The sequence below is a fragment of the Oncorhynchus clarkii genome, chromosome 13 (genome assembly GCF_045791955.1).
Source record: "Oncorhynchus clarkii lewisi isolate Uvic-CL-2024 chromosome 13, UVic_Ocla_1.0, whole genome shotgun sequence".
Lineage (NCBI taxonomy): Eukaryota > Metazoa > Chordata > Actinopteri > Salmoniformes > Salmonidae > Oncorhynchus > Oncorhynchus clarkii.
In genome coordinates, this window is record NC_092159.1 from 39835626 (window position 1) to 39859100 (window position 23475).

The 23475-nt window shown below is 44.3% G+C and overlaps 1 protein-coding gene across 2 annotated transcripts in view; it reads right to left on the reverse strand.

Moving 5' to 3' along the window:
• LOC139364688 (contactin-associated protein 1-like) overlaps positions 1–21723 on the reverse strand; it is a 34551-nt gene extending 12828 nt beyond the window's left edge. Inside the window, exons 1-10 of one of the 2 annotated variants that reach the window (XM_071101637.1) lie at positions 21059–21723; positions 15036–15137; positions 14586–14779; positions 13799–13952; positions 13317–13520; positions 12497–12681; positions 12032–12181; positions 11557–11818; positions 11197–11346; positions 10582–10756 (exon numbers count right to left, since the gene is read on the reverse strand). In XM_071101637.1, the coding sequence (XP_070957738.1) occupies positions 10582–10756; positions 11197–11346; positions 11557–11818; positions 12032–12181; positions 12497–12681; positions 13317–13520; positions 13799–13952; positions 14586–14779; positions 15036–15137; positions 21059–21119 (1637 nt within the window). In that variant the 5' untranslated portion in view covers positions 21120–21723. The remainder of the gene's footprint in view (positions 1–10581; positions 10757–11196; positions 11347–11556; positions 11819–12031; positions 12182–12496; positions 12682–13316; positions 13521–13798; positions 13953–14585; positions 14780–15035; positions 15138–21058) is intronic. The other variant, XM_071101639.1, reaches the window with a different exon arrangement.
• Between the last annotated feature and the right edge of the window lie 1752 nt (positions 21724–23475).

Sequence of the window (23475 nt, forward strand, 5' to 3'; positions counted from 1 at the left end):
TAATGACAAAGTAAAAATAATTTTTTTAAACATTTTTGCAAATGTATTGCAAATAAAAAACAGAAATACCGTATTTACATAAGTATTCAGACCCTTTGCTATGAGACTCAAAATTAAGCTCTGGTGCATCCTGTTTCCATTGATCATCCTTAAGATGTTTCTACAACTTGATTGGTAAATTCACTTGTGGTAAATTCAATTGATTGGACATTATTTGGAAAGGCACACACCTGTCTATATAAGATCCAACAGTTAACAGTGCATGTCAGAGCAAAAACCAAGCCATGAGGTCGAAGGAATTGTCCGTAGAGCTCCTAGACAGGATTGTGTTGAAGTACAGATCTATTTCTGCAGCATTGAAGGACCCCAAGAACACAGTGGCCACCATCATTCTTAAATGGAAGAAGCTTGGAACCACCAAGACTTCCTAGAGCTAGCCGCCCGGCCAAACTGAGCAATTGGGGGAGAAGGGCCTTGGTCAGGGAGATGACCAGGAATCTGATGGTCACTCTGTCAGAGCTCCAGAGTTCCTCTGTGGAGATGGGAGAACCTTCCAGAAGAACAACCATCTCTTCAACACACCAACAATCAGGCCTTTATGGTAGAGTTGCCAGACGGAAGCCACTCCTCAGTAAAAGGCACATGACAGCCCGCTAGGAGTTTGCGAAAAGGCACCTAAAGGACTGTCAGACCATTAGAAACAAGATTCTCTGGTCTGATGAAACCAAGATTGAACTCTTTGGCCTGAATGCCAAACGTCACGTCTGGAGGAAACCTGGCACCATCCCTATGGTGAAGCATGGTGGTGGCAGCATCATGCTGTGGGGATGTGCAGCGATGCTCCCATTCCAACATGACAGAGCATGAGAGGATCTGCAGAGAAGAATGGGAGAAACTCCCCAAATACAGGTGTGCCAAGCTTGTAACGTCATACCCAAGAATGAGTTGGGTCTTAATACTTATGGAAATGTGATATTTCATTTTTAATTTATTTTTTGCAAAATATTCCAAAAACCTGTTTTTGCTTCATCATTATGGGGTATTGTGGGTAGATTGATGAGGAGGAAAAATTATTTAATAAATGATTTGAATAAGTCTGTAATACAACAAAATGTGGAAAAGGTCAAGGGGTCTGAATACTTTCTGAATGCTCTGTATACAAAACATCTCTTTCCATGACATAGACTGACAAGGTGAATCCATGTGAAAGCTATGATCCCTTATTGATGTCACCTGTTAAATCCACTTCAATCAGTGTATATGAAGGGGAGGAGACAGGTTATCAAAGGATTTTTAAGTCTTGAGACAATTGAGATATATGGATTGTGTGTGCCATTCAGAGGTTTCAATGGGAAAGACAAAATATTTAATTGCCTTTGAACAGGGTATGGTAATAGGTGCCAGGCGCACCGGTATGTATCAAGAACTGAAAAGCTGTTGGGTTTTTCACAGTTTCCCGTGTGTTTCCCGTCTCCCCTAATCTGCATCGGATGCACTCATAAATGCATTGCTACTGACAGAATGTTTCAGAAATACTGTATCAAGTTATGATGCTGTGTGCATTTCATCAAATGTTCGCAGTCAAACAACCAATAATACTGCACAACTCCTAAATTGAACTCTTGTGTGTTTACTGCCTTAGTTCGGATAGTTTGGAGTGGTTTCCTTAGTTCGGATAGTTTGGACTGGTGTCCCTTAGTTCAGATAGTTTGGACTGGTTTCCTTAGTTCGGATAGTTTGGACTGGTTTCCTTAGTTTGGACTGGTTTCCTTAGTTCGGATAGTTTGGACTGGTGTCCCTTAGTTCGTATAGTTTGGACTGGTTTCCCTTAGTTCGGATAGTTTGGACTGGTTTCCTTAGTTCGGACAGTTTGGACTGGTTTCCTTAGTTCGGATAGTTTGGACTGGTTTCCTTAGTTTGGATAGTTTGGACTGGTGTCCCTTAGGTTGGATAGTTTGGACTGGTTTCATTAGTTTGGATAGTTTGGACTGGTTTCCTTAGTTCGGATAGTTTGGATTGGTGTCCCTTAGTTCAGATAGTTTGGACTGGTGTCCCTTAGTTCGGATAGTTTGGACTGGTGTCCCTTAGTTCGGATAGTTTGGACTGGTGTCCCTTAGTTTGGATAGTTTGGACTGGTTTCCTTAGTTCGGATAGTTTGGACTGGTGTCCCTTAGTTTGGATAGTTTGGACTGGTGTCCCTTAGTTTGGATAGTTTGGACTGGTTTCCTTAGATCGGATAGTTTGGACTGGTTTCCTTAGTTCGGATAGTTTGGACTGGTTTCCTTAGTTTGGATGGTTTGAACTGGTTTCCTTAGTTCGGATAGTTTGGACTGGTGTCCCTTAGTTCGGAGAGTTTGGACTGGTTTCCTTAGTTCGGATAGTTTGGACTGGTGTCCCTTAGTTTGGATAGTTTGGACTGGTGTCCCTTAGTTTGGATAGTTTGGACTGGTTTCCTTAGTTCGGATAGTTTGGATTGGTTTCCTTAGTTCGGATAGTTTGGACTGGTTTCCTTAGTTTGGATAGTTTGGACTGGTTTCCTTAGTTCGGATAGTTTGGACTGGTTTCCTTAGTTCGGATGGTTTGAACTGGTTTCCTTAGTTCGGATAGTTTGGACTGGTGTTCCTTAGTTTGGATAGTTTGGACTGGTTTCCTTAGTTCGGATAGTTTGGGCTGGTTTCCTTAGTTCGGATAGTTTGGACTGGTTTCCTTAGTTCGGATAGTTTGGACTGGTTTCCTTAGTTCGGATAGTTTGAACTGGTGTCCCTTAGTTCGGAGAGTTTGGACTGGTTTCCCTTAGTTCGGAGAGTTTGGACTGGTTTCCTTAGTTCGGATAGTTTGGACTGGTGTCCCTTAGTTCGGATAGTTTGGACTGGTTTCCTTAGTTTGGAGAGTTTGGAATGGTGTCCCTTAGTTCGGATAGTTTGGACTGGTGTCACTTAGTTCGGATAGTTTGGACTGGTTTCCTTAGTTCGGATAGTTTGGACTGGTGTCCCCTAGTTCGGATAGTTTGGACTGGTGTCCTTAGTTCGGATAGTTTGGACTGGTTTCCTTAGTTTGGATAGTTTGTACTGGTGTCCCTTAGTTTGGATAGTTTGGACTGGTTTCCTTAGTTTGGATAGTTTGAACTGGTTTCCTTAGTTTGGATAGTTTGGACTGGTGTCCCTTAGTTTGGATAGTTTGGAATGGTGTCCCTTAGTTCGGATAGTTTCGACTGGTTTCCTTAGTTCGGATAGTTTGGACTGGTTTCCTTAGTTCGGATAGTTTGGACTGGTGTCCCTTAGTTCGGATAGTTTGGACTGGTGTCCCTTAGTTTGGATAGTTTGGACTGGTTTCCTTAGTTCGGATAGTTTGGACTGGTTTCCTTAGTTCGGATAGTTTGAACTGGTGTCCCTTAGTTCGGAGAGTTTGGACTGGTGTCCCTTAGTTCGGAGAGTTTGGACTGGTTTCCTTAGTTTGGATAGTTTGGACTGGTGTCCCTTAGTTCGGATAGTTTGGACTGGTTTCCTTAGTTCGGATAGTTTGGACTGGTGTCCCTTAGTTCGGATAGTTTGGACTGGTGTCCTTAGTTCGGATAGTTTGGACTGGTTTCCTTAGTTCGGATAGTTTGTACTGGTGCCCCTTAGTTCGGATAGTTTGGACTGGTTTCCTTAGTTCGGATAGTTTGGACTGGTGTCCCTTAGTTCGGATAGTTTGGACTGGTGTCCCTTAGTTCGGATAGTTTGGACTGGTGTCCCTTAGTTCGAATAGTTTGGACTGGTGTCCCTTAGTTCGGATAGTTTGGACTGGTGTCCCTTAGTTCAGATAGTTTGGACTGGTTAACTTAGATCGGATAGTTTGGACTGGTGTCCCTTAGTTCGGATAGTTGGACTGGTGTCCCTTAGTTCGGATAGTTTAGACTGGTTTCCTTAGTTCGGATAGTTTGGACTGGTGTCCCTTAGTTCGGATAGTTTGGACTGGTTTCCTTAGTTCGGATAGTTTGTACTGGTGTCCCTTAGTTCGGATAGTTTGGACTGGTTTCCTTAGTTTGGACTGGTTTCCTTAGTTCGGATAGTTTGGACTGGTGTCCCTTAGTTCGGATAGTTTCGACTGGTTTCCTTAGTTCGGATAGTTTGGACTGGTTTCCTTAGTTCGGATAGTTTGGACTGGTGTCCCTTAGTTCGGATAGTTTGGACTGGTGTCCCTTAGTTTGGATAGTTTGGACTGGTTTCCTTAGTTCGGATAGTTTGGACTGGTTTCCTTAGTTCGGATAGTTTGAACTGGTGTCCCTTAGTTCGGAGAGTTTGGACTGGTGTCCCTTAGTTCGGAGAGTTTGGACTGGTTTCCTTAGTTTGGATAGTTTGGACTGGTGTCCCTTAGTTCGGATAGTTTGGACTGGTTTCCTTAGTTCGGATAGTTTGGACTGGTGTCCCTTAGTTCGGATAGTTTGGACTGGTGTCCTTAGTTCGGATAGTTTGGACTGGTTTCCTTAGTTCGGATAGTTTGTACTGGTGCCCCTTAGTTCGGATAGTTTGGACTGGTTTCCTTAGTTCGGATAGTTTGGACTGGTGTCCCTTAGTTCGGATAGTTTGGACTGGTGTCCCTTAGTTCGGATAGTTTGGACTGGTGTCCCTTAGTTCGAATAGTTTGGACTGGTGTCCCTTAGTTCGGATAGTTTGGACTGGTGTCCCTTAGTTCAGATAGTTTGGACTGGTTAACTTAGATCGGATAGTTTGGACTGGTGTCCCTTAGTTCGGATAGTTGGACTGGTGTCCCTTAGTTCGGATAGTTTAGACTGGTTTCCTTAGTTCGGATAGTTTGGACTGGTGTCCCTTAGTTCGGATAGTTTGGACTGGTTTCCTTAGTTCGGATAGTTTGTACTGGTGTCCCTTAGTTCGGATAGTTTGGACTGGTTTCCTTAGTTTGGACTGGTTTCCTTAGTTCGGATAGTTTGGACTGGTGTCCCTTAGTTCGGATAGTTTGGACTGGTTTCCTTAGTTCGGATAGTTTGGACTGGTTTCCTTAGTTCGGATAGTTTGGACTGGTGTCCCTTAGTTTGGATAGTTTGGACTGGTTTCCTTAGTTTGCATAGTTTGAACTGGTTTCCTTAGTTCGGATAGTTTGGACTGGTGTCCCTTAGTTTGGATAGTTTGGAATGGTTTCCTTAGTTCGGATAGTTTGGACTGGTTTCCTTAGTTCGGATAGTTTGAACTGGTGTCCCTTAGTTCGGAGAGTTTGGACTGGTGTCCCTTAGTTCGGAGAGTTTGGACTGGTTTCCTTAGTTCGGATAGTTTGGACTGGTGTCCCTTAGTTCGGATAGTTTGGACTGGTTTCCTTAGTTTGGAGAGTTTGGACTGGTTTCCTTAGTTTGGATAGTTTGGACTGGTGTCCCTTAGTTCGGATAGTTTGGACTGGTGTCCTTAGTTCGGATAGTTTGGACTGGTTTCCTTAGTTCGGATAGTTTGTACTGGTGTCCCTTAGTTCGGATAGTTTGGACTGGTTTCCTTAGTTCGGATAGTTTGGACTGGTGTCCCTTAGTTCGGATAGTTTGGACTGGTGTCCCTTAGTTCGGATAGTTTGGACTGGTGTCCCTTAGTTCGAATATTTTGGACTGGTGTCCCTTAGTTCGGATAGTTTGGACTGGTGTCCCTTAGTTTGGATAGTTTGTACTGGTGTCCCTTAGTTCGGATAGTTTGGACTGGTTTCCTTAGTTCGGATAGTTTGGACTGGTGTCCCTTAGTTCGGATAGTTTGGACTGGTGTCCCTTAGTTCGGATAGTTTGGACTGGTGTCCCTTAGTTCGAATAGTTTGGACTGGTGTCCCTTAGTTCGGATAGTTTGGACTGGTGTTCCTTAGTTTGGATAGTTTGGACTGGTTTCCTTAGTTCGGATAGTTTGGACTGGTTTCATTAGTTTGGATAGTTTGGACTGGTTTCCTTAGTTCGGATAGTTTGGACTGGTTTCCTTAGTTCGGATAGTTTGGACTGGTTTCCTTAGTTCGGATAGTTTGGACTGGTTTCCTTAGTTCGGATAGTTTGGACTGGTGTCCCTTAGTTTGCATAGTTTGGACTGGTTTCCTTTGTTCGGATAGTTTGGACTGGTTTCCTTAGTTTGGATAGTTTGGACTGGTTTCCTTAGTTCGGATAGTTTGGACTGGTTTCCTTAGTTTGGATAGTTTGGACTGGTTTCCTTAGTTCGGATAGTTTGGACTGGTGTCCCTTAGTTTGCATAGTTTGGACTGGTTTCCTTTGTTCGGATAGTTTGGACTGGTTTCCTTAGTTCGGATAGTTTGGACTGGTTTCCTTAGTTCGGATAGTTTGGACTGGTTTCCTTAGTTCATATAGTTTGGAATGGTGTCCCTTAGTTCGGATAGTTTGGACTGGTTTCCTTAGTTCGGATAGTTTGGACTGGTTTCCTTAGTTCGGATAGTTTGGACTGGTGTCCCTTAGTTCGGATAGTTTGGACTGGTTTCCTTAGTTGAATACTCTATCCACACTAGGGCGCACACTAAACAATGCACCGTAGTTTGCTCAAAAAGGCTAGTCTCGGTCCGATTAAATTTGTACCATGGTGTGGTTCTTGAAGGTGAGAACGCAGTACGACCAAACAGCGAAAAAAACAGAGTCGGGCAGTATTAACGGTTGTTTGACTGCGAGCATTTGATGAAAAGCACACAGCATCATAACTTGAGATATTTGAAACATTCTGTGAATACCAGAGCATTTTTCGAGAGCATTAGATGCAGATTAGGGAAGACGGGGGCTATAACGAGGATATACAGTAGGATACTGAATATAGCCTATTCACGTTGTAGTTAGAGAGGTTATTGCGCTGTTTCCTCCCGCATGTTGTTGGAAGACCAAAGCAAAAAAATAATATGAGGATTGGGGCACACAAGTGATGCTTGATGACAATCATAGATGGATTTAACGTGAGCATTTTTGTCCAGTAAATAAATGGCTTACATGGACACGTGGTTTTGGTTAGGAATTTTTGTTTGTTTGATATTTGGAAATGTGAAACCAATCGAACCAAATGGGGAAAAAATGCAATGTAACAAATAATCTAACTCTGATTCGAACTATAGCTCAAAAACTATGTGTGAAAATACTCTGAAACACCAGGAAACCGGGAAGACTCTGAACTCTGAATGGCCCTCCTCCCAAATCTTTTTCATATAAAAGGAGGGCAGAAGTGGAGGAGGAGAAAGGATTGATTGTAGAAAACTGTGGACTGAAGTTTAGCGTTACGCGACATCACATTGACATTTTTCTAAAATGTTGATCTCGCAAACGTTTTGCAGTGAGAGAGGTTGCATGTGGCGCGGCCGTCAAAAAAAAGTTATATCATATACCTAGGATATCATAACGAGCATCCTACTCTGGTGTAAATAATCCTCATTTCCAGGCAGACGCATTCAACTGAGCATAGCCCCTGTCATCTCCTGGAGGTGTCTGAGTGTTATAAGTCCCACGTCTGCCATGGGGGCTGAGATGAGAGAGTTCTTCTCAGAATGATTCATCTCTATAGCAATGAGCCTTGACTCTGTCTGTCACAATGATCCATCAGGAATCGGGATGGAACATTCCAACACTATCTCTGCACTCCACTGATATTACAAGGCTGAGTATAGCGTTTAGAATTCATCCAATCAGATTACCCATGGATTCATCATGGATACTGTATGTAACCTTTGCCCTTGTGCTACTACTGTCTAGCCCAGGCCTGGGCAAAGGCCAGACCGGGGGCCGTATGCAAGCCCACGACCTGATTCAATACGGCCCGCGGAAACATGCTCAGATAACATAAAGAATTTGCGACAGTAAAGTTTTGAAAAACGTATTTGTTATTCAAATTAAAAGCCCAATGAATACTCGCCTTTGTGTAATGATTTAACTCCCACCGCGTGTGGGACATTTATTTCGAAGGCACGTATTAATAAAAACTGCCAGAGGACAGACAGTGACTGACAGGCTGACACACACGTCACAGTTAGAAATAGTAGCTAGCTAGAAATTGAGCAAAAAAAAATAGTTTTTCAAAGATTTCAAAGAAAAGGAAAGTAGACAATGAATGTAGGGTGTTCCAGCGAGAGTGGACATCGAAATATTTCTTATTGAGGTATCAGGGAAAACTGTGTGCTTAGTGTGCAAAGAGAACATCGCTGTCTTGAAAGACTACAACTTGTCCCGACACTTCCAGACGAGGCATGCAGAGAAATATATGAATATGTCTTCTGAGCAGAGGGCAAGTGCATCGAAAGAGTTGAAAAAGCATCAAGGACTTTTCACAAGACTGCATTCATCAAACGACAGAATTGGGAGAGCTAGCTATAAACTGTCCCCCAAAATTGCTAAACATAGCAAGCCATTCGCTGAGGGTGATTCATTAAAGAATGTTTAATCGACTCTGCAGCAATACTTTGCCCCGACAAGACAGAGCCGTTTGAAAATGTTTCTCTGTCAAGACAAACAGTGACACAGCGTGTTGAGGACATCGCAGAGAATATGAAAAACAGTTGAAAGACAAGGTAAAGGATTTCACATATTTCCCCTTGGCCCTGGATAAGAGCAGTGATGCATGTGACACGACGCTGTTGTTGATATTCTTACCAGGCTTAAGCCCAGACTTTGAAATTACAGATGAGCTTGCTTCAGTGCAGTCAACGAAGAGCACAACCACAAGGAAAGATTTATTGGAGGAAGTTAATACTGTAAGTGTGTGGAAATGCTGGGTTTTGAAAAGTTATCCAGTGTGACCACTGATGGGTGCCCAAACTTGACAGGGAAAAAAACGTTGGCCTTTTGAAAAGGATACAAAATCAAGTAGCTGAGCTGAACCCAGATCAGAAAATTATTGCATTATTCATCGGGAGGTGCTCTGTAAATGTGTTCTGAAAATGAGCCATGTTGTGGATACAGTCACTAAAGTGGTAAACTTCATAAGAGCAAAATCTTTAAACCCCAGGCAGTTTGTCGCACTGTTGGAAGAGACAGAGTCGGGTCATGCAGATCTCCCCTACCACACAAATGTGAGATGGCTGAGTTTGGGGAAGGTGTTTGAAAGGGTGTGGAACCTGAAGTCAGAGATTGCTGAGTTTTTGCAAATGAAAGGATAACATGTGGATTTCCCTCAACTGCAAGATAAAGAATGAATGGCTGATTTTGCCTTCACCGTGGACATCATGGCCATCATGAATGAACTGAATTCTAAACTACAAGGGCCTTTTTTCACATCAGATGTACAGCCTATAAGGGTACAAGGTGAGAACCAGACGCAGACACGGGAGGCAGATGGTTTGAGTCTTTGATATTTATTACATCCAAAAGGGGTAGGCAAGAGAATGGTCTTGGACAGGAAAAAGGTCAAAACCAGTTCAGAGTCCAGGAGGTAGAGTGTGGCAGGCAGGCTCAAGGTCAGGGCAGGTGGGTACAGAGTCCAGGAAACAGGCAAGGGTCAAAACCAGGAGGAGCAGTAAAAGAGAATAAAAGGAAGGCTCATGGGAAAACCACACCAGCTGACTTCCACATACCAGATGAACTGGCACGGAGACAGGAAACACAGGAATATATACACCAGGGATAACAAGCGACACCTGGAGGGGGTGGAGACAATAACAAAGACAGGTGAACCTGATCAGGGTGTGACACAGCCTTGTCAAAGCCTTCAAGGGAAGATTACTCCTCCTGACCCGCCAAGTAGAAGCCAACAATCTCACCCACCTTTCGACACTACTAGTCTGTTCCCTATCAGATGACCAGCGGGAGAAGTATACATCTCTGCTACATGCTTTAAACTGTGAGTTTCAAAGTTTTGGAAAATGACGTGGTTGGTTTCCTCTCCTTTCACCTTCAATGTGGATAACGTTCCCACTGACCTGCAACTTGAGCTTATCGATCTTCAGTCTGATGCAGTGATTGGAGAACTATTCAAAACAATGTCACTGACAAGCTTCTATGCATCTCTTGATGAACAAAACTTTCCAAAGTTTAGGAGTCATACTCAGAAGGTGTTTGTACTGTTTGGGTCAACCTATGCTTGTGAACAGACATTTTCAGTGATGAAATATAACAAGTCAAGGCACAGATCATCTCTTACTGACTCTCACCTCTCAGCAATCATGCACATAGCGACGTCAGAAACTATACCTGATTTCACTGCTCTAGTCAATGCCCATCAGAGACTTCACTCCTCACACTGATTTGAGTAGTTCAAATGTAATGTTGAGCTCTCTGTCTTGTGTTTTTGTGCATAACCGTTAGAGTTCTGTCCGTGGTGCTGAATGCACAGTGTGCTTTTCCCTCCGTGTAGTTCATTTCCTGTTTTAATAAAGAAAATAGCTACCAAAAGGAGAACATGGATGTGATTTACTTCTGTGCATGTTAAAAAAGTAAAATAAGTAGCATATTTGGACGTGATTTACAGTAGATATATCTGTCAATACAGTCATACACATGAAGTATGATGGCAAAAATATATTCTGTTGCCCTCCATGGAAAATAATTGCCCAGGCCTGGTCTGTGCCCCTCCCCCTCTGCCAACCTCCTCCTCCGTATATATGTCTCTGATGCCCCCCCCCATCTGCACTGTCACTGATGCCCCCTACCTGTCAGTGATACCACAGGTGCCCAACAACAGTTCAGCGTAGCGTCCCCAGCGTCGCTGCAGGATGATGTCGATGTCCACCGGCTCGTTGTCGATAAAGATCTGCTGCATGCAGCCATGGAAGTGGTTCAGCTTGGTCTCACACTTCCTGATCGTGTTGTTAGTCTTCGGACACCCTGAGGACCAAAGCACAGTGGGAGGTGTGAAGATATGTTCCTATTGGGTTGTTATTTTGATAGTGAGAACATCAAAATGGTGGCTAGCGGTTAAGAGCGTTGGGCCAGTTACGGAATGGTCACTGGTTCAAATCCCCAAGCTGACTAGGTGATAAATCTGCTGATGTGCCCTTGAGCAAGGCACTTAACCCTAATTGCTCCTGTAAGTCGCTCTGGAGAAGAGTGTCTGCTAAATGACAAAAATAAATATAAAACAAGTTATGTAGATGAACAGTGTTCTGGTATACAAGAGCAAAAGTAGTGCACTATAAAGGAAATTAGGTGCCATTACGTAGCCCAGGTCTGGTCAACAGCTCACTTCCAGTGGTTGCTATTGTAATGTATGTTGATGTTGGGAACAGTAAAGTGAAGGGCCAGAACAGGTGTGGTGAACAGCTCACCTCCAAAGAAGTAGCGGTCCCCTGTGCGGACAGTGAAGGGGTTGGTGATTTTCAGCGGAGAGCCCTCCTCCTCATCTATGGTGATGGACAGGAGGTTGTCCCTGGCTGCTACGTCTACCGTGTGCCAGAAACCGTCATTCAAACGGTAACCTGAAAAGGAGAACAAACAGAAACGATATTAGAACATCTTTAGATGTAATGAATGAGCAATCGGTATGAATGCAATATAATACAGTATTAATTTGCCAAACCTGCCTCTTCCACCCTCTCAACAAATGTTCTGCCCATTACTTATAATTTGTAGAAGGGTAAGAATTTATTAACGAGGCAGGGTGAGTTCAGTTCCACATTTTGGCTCACCTGCTGCGAACTGTAGTTTCTTCTTGCCTGGCTGAAAGAGCGTGACATTGACCTGTCCCTCACTCAGGCCCAGCTCCAAGGCTCCCAGGTCGTCAGCGAAGCGTGTAAACATCAGCAGGCCTGTGTAGTCCCAGGAACGGAACTTAAACTTCACAAACATCCGAGGCTTCCTGAAGAACCCAGGCACCTGCAGGTAGTTGTTGGGCCCGGCGAAGGTCATGGGCTTCCACAGGATGTCACGGCACGCGTAGTGCATCTTTTTCTGGGGAAAAAAACAACACGAGGTACGAGGAGGAAATCATTGCATTTACAACAAACTACGAAGAAAGATTAGCAACCTCACTGTAGGTCACAGGTAACGTGTGTGTGTGTGTGTGTGTGTGTGTGTGTGTGTGTGTGTGTGTGTGTGTGTGTGTGTGTGTGTGTGTGTAAACGAGTACGTGATGCAGAGGTGAAGTCTGATGAGAAGCTACACCTGCCGAGGGATGCGTATCTCAGGCTCCTGGTCCTGGGCCATGTTGATGACGTTGATCCCGTTGATGAAGACATTCTCCAGGCAGCCACGGAAGTTAGGAACCTCTGGGAGGTGGGGCACATTGGGCTCAATCACTCCGCCCACATACATCTAGGAGAGTACCAGCAGAGGAATGACTTGGATACATGTACCCTTATGATCAATGGAATATTATACTCAAAGGCACACATTTATTTGTAGGTTTAGATCATGTGTATATCATCAAAGTACACCCTGAATGACTAGCAGGCGCCAGGTAAATAGTAGGCTGATCCCTGTCTACGACCATTGACCCCTTCAATGACCGCTTCATTCCTGTCATTATGGGCCATTGTCACAAGCCTGACTCCAAACTCACCAGGCCCCCTATCTTCTAATGTTCAACAACAAAAAACATGTCCAGACATGTCTAGTTCTATGACCAACCTGAGTGTCCAGGTCTATGTAGGTGAAATCTCCTTTGCTAATGGCCGTCTCAGTGTGGGCGTCCACTGTGAAGTTGACCTGTCGACCGTAGCGCTTGATGGTGACGTAATGCCAGTGCTGGTCATCTAGTATGTTGCCAACGGTCATTGTGGTCCGACCGTCCACCTGGTTGACCGTACTGCTTCCTTTAATAGGAGAACGGAAATGAATGACGTAAGAATTTGATAGGAAGATGGGAGCACTGCTGGGTAAAACTCACTCAACAATCAAGCTCGCTGTAGTTCGCTACAGTTCAAGCTATAGCTATACTTTAGGCCGTTTAGCAGATGCTTTCATCCAAAGCGACTTACAGTTACGCGTGTATACATGTTTCTATAAATGTTTCCTTTTAGAGAAGGTGGAGCTGAAGTAATGGCTATACCAACCTGAGTTCTCCTCACAGATACAGAAGCCTAATGTCTGCTTCAGCAGTAATGGAGGATTGACAGGGACATTCACGCCTTGTTTTTCATCCAGTAAAGAGAATTCAATCTAATCTAGGAAACTGAACCCCCTAAACCATATCCCAGCCTATCAGATTCTATAATCACCCGACAACATGAATATTTATGTTCCATTAAGCATTTCATTGTATCCTGTATCTTGTGTTTATGACAATAAACTGATTGAATTTCCTTTGACTTCCATTTGTTTCGATTTGATCCTTCACAGACCAACTGGTCAGAGTGCTTCTTTGCTGTCCTCCACCCATGGCATACAGCACTCTGACCAGTTTAAAGTCTCTGCCCAGCCGCACCCCACGCATTCCAGCGGATCCTACCTAGGCCGATGGTGAGGACGAGGCGTCCTTTCCTCAGCTCCAGGGACAAGATGTCTCCCTGGACTCCCTCACTGTGTAGCAGCAGCCCGTCCTGCTCCAGGGTCTTAAAGTTCACGGCAAAATGGTCCTGCAGGGTCCGGAACCTCTTCCCTGGGAACATGAAGGCCACCGAGTCGTCCCCGTTCATCTGCATCACGTGGGAGTCTGGCCGAGAGAGAAGGGGAAAGTGGTTAGATGTTAGAGGTCGAATAGCACATTTGTGATCCTATGAAGATTCAAATGGTTGAGAGGCTCAAAAGCGTTCCTGTGAAATGGTGTAGATGGATGTTTGATAGGTACTGTTTGACGTTGGTGTCATTGAGTTGTTTGTTACTGACTGTCAACTGTGTTCATTGCATGACTGTTGAGCGTGCTATCTTGAGATTTCGAAGAAGACTCCTACAGCAAATTATAGTCACACTGATTCTGAAAGATGTCCTCACCGTAAGCACAGCCAAACACCTCCAGCCTGACGCCAATCTTGCCTCCATTCTCTGTGTTCCACCCCAGGGGCAGGAGGCGGATGTGTTTGGCTGTGAAGGCATAGTGGAACACATTCCTCTTCACCTGGTGGTAGTTCCAGTTCCCAGGCATCGTCTGTGCACAGCAGAGGGAGAGAGAGAGAGAGAGATTATATATATATATATATATATATATTTAAATTTAAATGTACCTTTATTTAACTAGGCAAGTCAGTTAAGAACAAATTCTTATTTTCAATGACGGCCTAGGAACTGTGGGTTAACTGCCTGTTCAGGGGCATGAGAGAGATGTGAGAGAGAAGAAGAGTTATTCATTCACTAATAAACAGATTCGTGTTGTCAGATTCTCTCACTGAGGGATAATGTGGTAATGTTGTCTCTAACTGTTACTTGGTGAACATCTAACATGAAATCAAACAACCCACTGGGAACACGATGGTTGAATCAACGTTGTTTCCACGTTATTTCAATGAATTTCAATGACATTACGTTGAAACAACGTGGAATAGACATTGATTTGAAGTCTGTGCCCAGTGTGAACAGACTGCCAAGGATTACATTTGAATGACAGTTTTTTTTTGTTGACCTGACAGACCCCAACCTAAATGGATAGTTCACTCAAATGTCATAATTGAATAATCTTCCTACCAGTCACTCTTAGCCTGTAGAGAACTTTCAAGCTGAGAGCAAATAATAAATCATTTAGTAAATTATCCATTTAACCCCCCCCCCCCTCTCCCCTCCCTACCGAGTTCCCTCCTTTCATAACGTAAGGCGTCCAGGAGTCGGGGCGGTCACCATAGAGAAGGGTGTACTTGGTGACCCAGTCATAGGAATTGAAGGTGCCCTGGGTGGCGATGGCCTGGATGCGGTACTTCCTCTTCAGATCAATCTGCAGCCAGGGCTGTCTGTCCCGGGGGGACGGGGACCAGCCACTGCTCCCTGGAGGAGGAACGCAACACACACACGTCATCAACCAGAACTCACACTGACTTCATTACACACACATAGATTTAGGCAATATTCACACACTGGCCATGCACACACACACACACACAGTTCTCATCACACTGAATACACACATACTGTAGATAATAGGCAATATACACAACATAAATCATCCAATCACATACACAACACCAAATAGTCTACATAAAGACATTAAACAACAAATTAATCAATGAAGTAGAAAACTAACCATACAATTTGGCAAAGTTGGCCGAGTACAAAAAGTTATATCTGGAAGAGGCCAAGAAGGAGTTGGCATAGAGCGAAGATACCAAGGGATCAACACATTCATCTAGAACAAAAGATGAGCGAGAAGAGGTGGTTAAACACAGAGATTACAGTAATACTCAGACTACACAATACATCATTCTCCAAAACCGTTCAAATCACACGATAACAGCAGGGATTTCAGCTGAACAGAACCCAATCGTGGTTTAGTGGTGCCTCTCCTCACACAGATAAGGGACAGATGTTGGATTGCAACTAATTAGGCACTGCATAATCTGTCCTGTAGCTGGGTCACAAGCTATGACCATTCAACAAGTCTGATTTAGGGGGCAGGAAAATAAAAGCACAGACTAATTAGGCCTCTCTGTGGTGTGCAGTAATAACCCGTCCACAATATGACCTCCCATCTGCACAGTGCACGGTGCAGTCATCTGTAATGCTACAGTGTAAAACGTCTCCTTAAGAACAGGTGGAGTTGTACTGATGAATCTAACCATCAATCCTCCCAGATAAAGATGCAGAGACCTAACTAATGTCTTTATTTCAGCAGTAATGGATGGTGGATTGAGTCAGGCATGAAACCAGAAGCCAGTAAGTATTTTTTGCACTGTGCCTGTGAGATGAATGATCGTTATCAAGAAGAGAACCTCCACACATCCCCTTTTTATTGAGCTAAAGAAATAAATGGAATATGCAGAGGGCTTTCAGCTTTGCAAACACATTTGGAAATGAACGGTGTGTGTGTGTGTGTGTGTGTGTGTGTGTGTGTGTGTGTGTGTGTGTGTGTGTGTGTGTGTGTGTGTGTGTGTGTGTGTGTGTGATCATCTGTTTTGCCTGAAATAGTATGCAGTTAATGATACTGACTGTCTCTCAGGGAGATAGCGGGTGTTATTCTACGGGTGCCTAGTGGACAGATAGCAGCAAAATAAATCAGAGACGTTCCTTCATCGTCTCATCAACCGTCTGTCTCATCCGCCATCCCCCCCTCCTTGATAAATACCCTCAGCAATTAGGAATCACTATAATTCTGCCTAATCTTGTCATTGGCACAGATAAACCCACTATGTCCTCGCCACGGTCACTAGAAAACACTGCCTTATCTTCTGCAATGTCATAACATGTCTGTTACTCCTCCGCCCAGCTCAGAGTCATGTAGATAGAGGAATAGATGGACAAACAGGCTGAGAAGATGGAGAGAGAGAAAAAGCCAAGGTGGGAAAGAAAGAGAGCCCCAAATCTCACAGTATAAAACCTGGGGAGCCCAGGGAGACGTTCGCAGGGAGACGTTCGCAGGATTAGTATTCAGGCTGCAGAGGGAGGGAGGGAAGGAAGATTGGAGGGAGGTGAGTGAGTGAGTGAGGGTATGGACTCATCTTTAGAACACCTCTTGAAGAGGGAGAAAATAAATGGAGACAGGGGCGCCGGAGCGGAAGAGCTCAAACAGGAACAACTATCAGGGGATAACCTCAGCTGAAGAATTAAACCTTATCTCTGTACTCTCCATACTACCCCACAGTATGTGAGACAGCATCATTGAACTGGTCAGGCAAAACAGTCAGTACACTATGCCACTCACTCTGAGCCTAAACACCTTCCATTTCATTTCCCACCGTCAAAAACAGCTCAATCTGTCACGGGACCGTGAATGCTGTCATCCAAGCACAAGTCCAATCCGGATGGAAAGAAATCAGCTTGAGCCAGAGACATGTGATGCCTTTGACCTTGAGTGTTATAGTATACTCTCTCTGTCTTGGTATCTGAGTCTGGACTGGGTGACCTTTCTGGCCATGTCCCCTGATCCTCTCCTGCAGACATTACAGACTGAGAACTCACTGTTAATGAAGTACGTCATGAAGTACAATACTCTGCTGCCTGTTAGTCAAGTCAATGATTCTTCAGCTAACTCCAACAACAAAGCCTATAACTAGCCCTACACTCATAGAAGTTAAAGTTTTTGTTCATTTCCGTGGTGAGCAGTGTAGAGGGTTGTAGAGGGTGGAGAAGAACTACAGGTATTAAAGGCATAAGGAAAGCAGAGAGCCAATAGGACTGCTGGAGGTTAACCCAGGCCTTGCCACTCAACGCCCACTTCCTACTGAAAGGATGCTCTTCTCTCTTCCTCTCCCCCCTCCATCCAACTCCAAACCACCCTCTTCTCTCTCCTCACATCACCTATCCCTCCATCTCACTCAGCACGCCTCTTTTGCCTCTCTCTCTCTCTCTCTCTCTCTCTCTCTCTCTCTCTCTCTCTCTCTCTCTCTCTCTCCTGAGCCAAAATCACGAGGGAGCGCCTTACCTAACACCTTCCCTCTCTCTTCTTCTCATTTGATCTCTTATCTCAAATACTTCTCAAGTGGGTGTCGCTGTGTCGCAGTTACTAAAAGACATACCCAGAGCTTATCCAGAACATTCCACCCCCCCCCCCCCGCTCTCTTCCTCTTCTTCTCTCTCACTTGTTTTTCTCTCTCTCCTCTCTCTCTCCCTCTCCATCTCTTTCTCTCTCACCCCCTCTCGATCATGTTACTTCTCTCTCACCCTCTCTCTCTCTATCTGTCTCTATCTCTCTCGCTCTCAGAAATTGTATTTAAGGGCTTTATTGCCATGGGAAACATATGTTAAAATTGCCAAAGCAAGTGAAGTTGATAATAAACAAAAGTGAAATAAACGATACAAATTAACAGTAAACATTACACTCACAAAAGTTCCAAAAGACTAAAGACATGTCAAATGTCATATTATGTGCAAATATGTCAAGTACAAAAGGAAAAATAAATAAACTTAAAAATGGGTTGTATTTACAATGGTGTTTGTTCTTCACTGGTTGTCCTTTTCTTGTGGCAACAGGTCACAAATCTTGCCGCTGTGATGGCACACTGGTATTTCACCCAATAGATATAGAAGTTTACCAAAATTGGATTTGTTTTCAAATTCTTTGAGGGTCTGTGTAATCTGAGGGAAATACATGTCACTAATATGGTCATACATTTGGCAGGAGGATAGGAAGTGCATCTCAGTTTCCACCTCATTATGTGGGCAATGTGCACAGCCTGTCTTTTCTTGAGAGCCAGGTCTGCCTACGCCAGCCTTTCTCAATAGCAAGGCTATGCTCACTGAGTCTGTACATAGTCTTGTCTTGGCTTGGCTCAGTTGGCCATAAGTGTGAAGAGCTGCTGCCGGCATATCAGAGATGCTGACGCATCAGTCTAGTGTTACTGTGGGATGGAGAGGCTGCAGGGGGCTGGGGCTGTCTGGACTGACACATCACAATTGCTGAGCATATTGAAACAGCCTCCTCCGAACACATCATGCAGTGGCCCATGATAAATGATGTACAGTGGGATGAATATCTCTGCTTTTTCATGGATGATTAGGAGCCAAGAATCCTAATGTTAAATGTTAAATGCCAGAAGGTTTTTGTATTGGGGTTGTGTGGCACACAGAGTGGAAGGCAGGCTGGTGCGTGTTCGAGTGCAGACTCTGAATTATTCATAGCCAAAGTCAGACCTCACAGTGGGGAGTATCTGCCTGGCGACACGGAGGATATGAAAGACATCAAAGCCCCAAAACATCTCATATACAGGACCATCATCCCACAGCATCGTATATCTGTCTAAGAATAGAACCAAACAAAGTTTCCACACTGGTGCACCTCTATCCTCCATATCAATTCCCCTCACTCACTCTCACACACACACATACACACCACAACACACAACTCGTCTCTGTGAGGACTGGAGATGCATGGGCAGCACACCAAGACTGAACAACACATATCAGTGCACACACATACAAACAGATACATACATGTTTTCACAGTAATAAACACATACATGCACACACTCCACAGGATTCTGCTGAAGGGAGGACGGCTCATAATAATGGCAGAAACGGAGCACATGGAATGGAATCAAACACATGGAAATCATGTGGTATTTGATACCATTTCACTGATTCCGCTCCAGTCATTACCATCAGCCCGTTCTCCCGAATTAAGGTGCCACCAACCACCTGTGACACACACACACACACACACACACACAGCAGGGCAGCTGCAAGGGCAGTAGCATAGTAGGAGTGCTCCAGCAATGCTGTGTGTTAGCCCCACCCCAGATGAGCATGTCCCGGGAATGGAGTCTCCGTTTTAATCTGGCTCAGTTCCACTGTGTACCTCACATCCCATCCACAGCAGATGTAGAGTATATGCCTGGCTGCCTGCCTGACTCACAGCCTGAGTCGTGGGCACTGCCTCATATGCCTGCCAGCACCCAGATACACAGGCCGGCAGGCCAAACTACAGGGGGTAAATCACCACAACACCATCCCAGTAAACCAGTCAGGTTCCAAACACCGTAGTGTGATACTACACCCCTAATAGCCAGTACTTACAACCAACTTCCCTCAATACTGAAGGCATACAGTAGTAACGCAATAGACCACAGAACAAAATGCCAAATACTCAACTGGTGTAAACACATCTAGAAAAACTGACCCGTGTGGTTGCCCCAACACACACATGGATTCTATAAAACCCCCCTAGTTACCCAAAATGGAATCCATGTGAGACCACAACAAAAAATAGGCGTCGCACCACATGACCATAACAAGTGTTCACAACGTATTTACACAACCAAATGTACCATACATGGACATACAGTCCAACTCACCACAATATCACACCCAAATGCCCCAGATATTTAACTCCCACCTTAATCACTCTATCTGATAGTCCAGCAGCGCAGGATAGCCTGCCTGTGTGATCCTCTTACACTAACACCGCCACAGCACCAAGAGGGCACTGGGGCACTAAGTATTCACTAGTAATCCCTAATAGAGCCTAGAGAGAGAAAAACAAACTACCTGCCCTGTTTACTGTACTATATGCAGTAATATGAAGTGAAGTAACAATGTTTTTCAGAAGTTTAGACCTTTACACGTACATCCAAATATCATGGTGTCAGGTGGTCCTAGCCCACCGTGCCCCCTCTCTCCCTCCACCCACCCTACCTCCCTTTCCATTTCCCTCCCCCTCCACCCCATCTTCTTTTTTTTAACTGCTTGGTGAATCACGCTGCAGCCTTTAATTCATTCATGATCAATGCAGTTCAGATCTTCTGAGGTAATTGCTTCGACATTGATGCATGGAAAGAGACACCACCAAGTTTTTTCCCCCACATGCATCTCAAATCCATCTCCCTATGACCTTGCATGTTATACCCTGCTGTACAACCACGCCAAAAAAAACGACTATAAAAAACGATATACGTCATTGATCACGGAATTCCTATTAGGAATTTTTGCCGCGTCATGCGTGTTCCTACATGAAGAGGACGTTTTGCTCGCGGACAGGTGATGAGCACACACTCTGCGAAAGTACTGCAGTGGGGTGGTCCCGCACACGGCTCTAATCATTCCTTTCGCGTTTAAAGATAATAAACCACATTTTCAGAGCCATCATTATCACAGTTTGGGATATTCTCTATGTCACGGTGGTAATTTGGCATGACCGTTACAGAGCGCTAGAGAGGTGGGCGGGAAATGAACCATGCGATGCAGAAACTTGCACGCTGGCGCGAGAAAGCACTGCAATGCAGAAAGCCCAGTACGAGACTGTAACCGCCGCGCGCCCTCAGCCCGCAGGAAACATGCCACTTGACTTTCCTCAGAATTCAAAGCAAAAATATATAGAATATGCAACTGTGTAAAACATAACAGCCATCATTAACCCTTATACAATGTTTTGATGATTATTGGTCATTTTATATCAGATGTTCTGCCCTTCAAAGACTAGATGCACCTATTGCCCAGAGGTTTAAGCCACTTCTTTCTTGAGTCACATTTTTTTTGACAATGAATCCCTTTTTATGTCAATATTGTTATCGACATGCTGCATATACAGGCTTAGGCTATTTAATTCATCTGAAAGCAATAGGCTAACGAAGGACAAGACACTGACAGAAATGACCATTACTGTTTCACAAGACTTACGTGATGAGCATTCTTGAAAACCCCAAAATAAAAGGCTTATGCTCAATATTTTGCAAAACATCCTTTACAGAGGACACGCGTCTCCGCACATGCTATGTTAATTAGATCGTAGATTGTTTTCTCCTATCCACAGGGCACGGTAGCATCCTTTCACCCCCCTTTTCCCAACTTTAACTCGCGCAGTTCCAACTCCTCTTCCCGGGATCTCGGGTAGCCTCTGCCGGGGCGGGGACGCGCATCAGTTAGTGGTGCTGATGCTGCGTTTCACCGAGAGCGCGCACTGCTAGGCTATATTTTAGGTAAATTGTTTTTAATAAAGGTCACATATAGGGGACACATTTCCAAGTGATCATTGTGATCACTTTGTGGATGTGAAATACTGGCAACGCGTGCTTTGTCACTGTGACTTCAGTGGATCCTCCAGAATTCTGCGTAGTTTTGGTCCAGAGGAAGGAAGATAGGAAGGAAGGGGTGGGAGAGAAAAACAACTTTTTTTTTGTCCAGCAAGCTACTTCTGACGCTATACGTTTGACTTTGTTGTCAACAGTTCCGCAAATATACATAGTCAGAAGCTTAGTAACCCAGGATTTATGCGATTCGTTTTACCGTCGTAGAATAAGGTTGTTCCTTTCCCGCATCGTTACACTCGTATACTGCTTTGGTTTGGCATCTCCCATATTCCATCAGTGGGCTTGGCATGCGGTACTTCTCACGGCCTCGCACTGGTCATAGGCGCACTGAGCCTATCAGAGAGCATCGTCAATTTGGTCAAAAGCCTCTTACTCCCCTGGGACCAGAAGTCTGACGACAATTCTGACATTTATAATGTCTGCCGTTGCTCCCTAATTATGTGGCCGAGAATAATACTGTGCTGTACAAGAGAGAGTAGCCTACAGTGCCCTACACCACAACCAGTTACGTGGAGGACTGACCTTCACCTACAATAGGGCCCTGAATAGGTACCAACAAAATTACAAGAGACTGGTCATGTGTGGCCCAGGTGAGTGACTGCCAGTTTGTGGCTGATGCTGAGACAGGCAAAGGCAGAGAGGATAGGGTGGGGGCAGGTTGGTAAGATTGACTGGGGGATTTATCTATGACATGGGTGGCACTCTGGCCATGAACTAAAAAGGCTTTGGGATTAAGAAGTGGGTTTATGGGACAGCGGGCAGCGGCAGTGTCAGTGCCGGGATGGGGTGAGATTGGACGTCGAGGCCAGTCTGGGATTTGCATTTTCAATCAAATCAGATTGGCATTGTGTAATCTCTCTGCCTCCACCTCCCCCAGTAATACCAAAACATACTATATACCTCTGGAAACGGAATATATGAAGCCTGTACTCTCTAAGAAGATGAGGAAGAGGAGGAGTAATAGTCTATAGAGTTGTTTTTCTTCTCACTAATATAAAGCACAATCATCTTGGTTTTAAACTGCATGTCACATTGATTGGATTGGTTCTCTCATCAAAACACTGGTTGGTCAACAACAGTGATAAAAATAGAGTTATGGGCCGTAAGGCCAAGGCAGATTAAATCAAACCTAAAAGTCCTAAATTAAAAAAATAGCAGACACACAAACGCACGGTTGGACTTACTGCCAAATTCTATAAAACAACGTTGGAGGTGGCTTATGGTAGAGAAATTAACATTCAATTATCTGGCAACAGCTCTGATGGACATCATCCTGTCCCACAGACATCATAACTAAATGTTGCTCCAAGGACGTCATATGAAACCATCAACATTCCAAAATGTGTTTTGAAGGCAATGATTCTGCCTACTGAAATTGACTACTATTTACTTGATCAATGTATTCATTAGTATTCATTTGTATGTATAGCATTAATGAAAATAAAGTCTGTCTAGGATTCGTTGCATTCTTGTGTTATACATCAACTGACCACCAGATGTCCCCTGAGGCTCAATGTTAAAGCTCAGTCCCTGAAGGACGCAGGCTGTGACTGGTGCTGTCGACATCTCACCTTGTCTATTCATTACTGGACTTTAGTCTCCCCCTTGAAAATGTGCCTTTTTACTGACACTAGGAAATGTATGAAAACTGAACACACTGGATGAATAATGTGCAAATAGCTACTGGGTCAATATGCTACTTCAAAATTATTACATATTCCTAAAATTATTATTTTTATAGTTTAGCACTTTTCTCACTCATTCTCTCTCTCTCTCTCTTACACACACACACACACACACACACACACACACACACACACACACACACACACACACACACACACACACACACGGTCCGGTGATGCAAAGAAGGACCTAGAAAAACTGTAACTGGCCCAATACTATACAGTGGGGCAAAAAAGTATTTAGTCAGCCACCAATTGTGCAAGTTCTCCCACTTAAAAAGATGAGAGAGGCCTGTAATTTTCATCATAGGTACACTTCAAC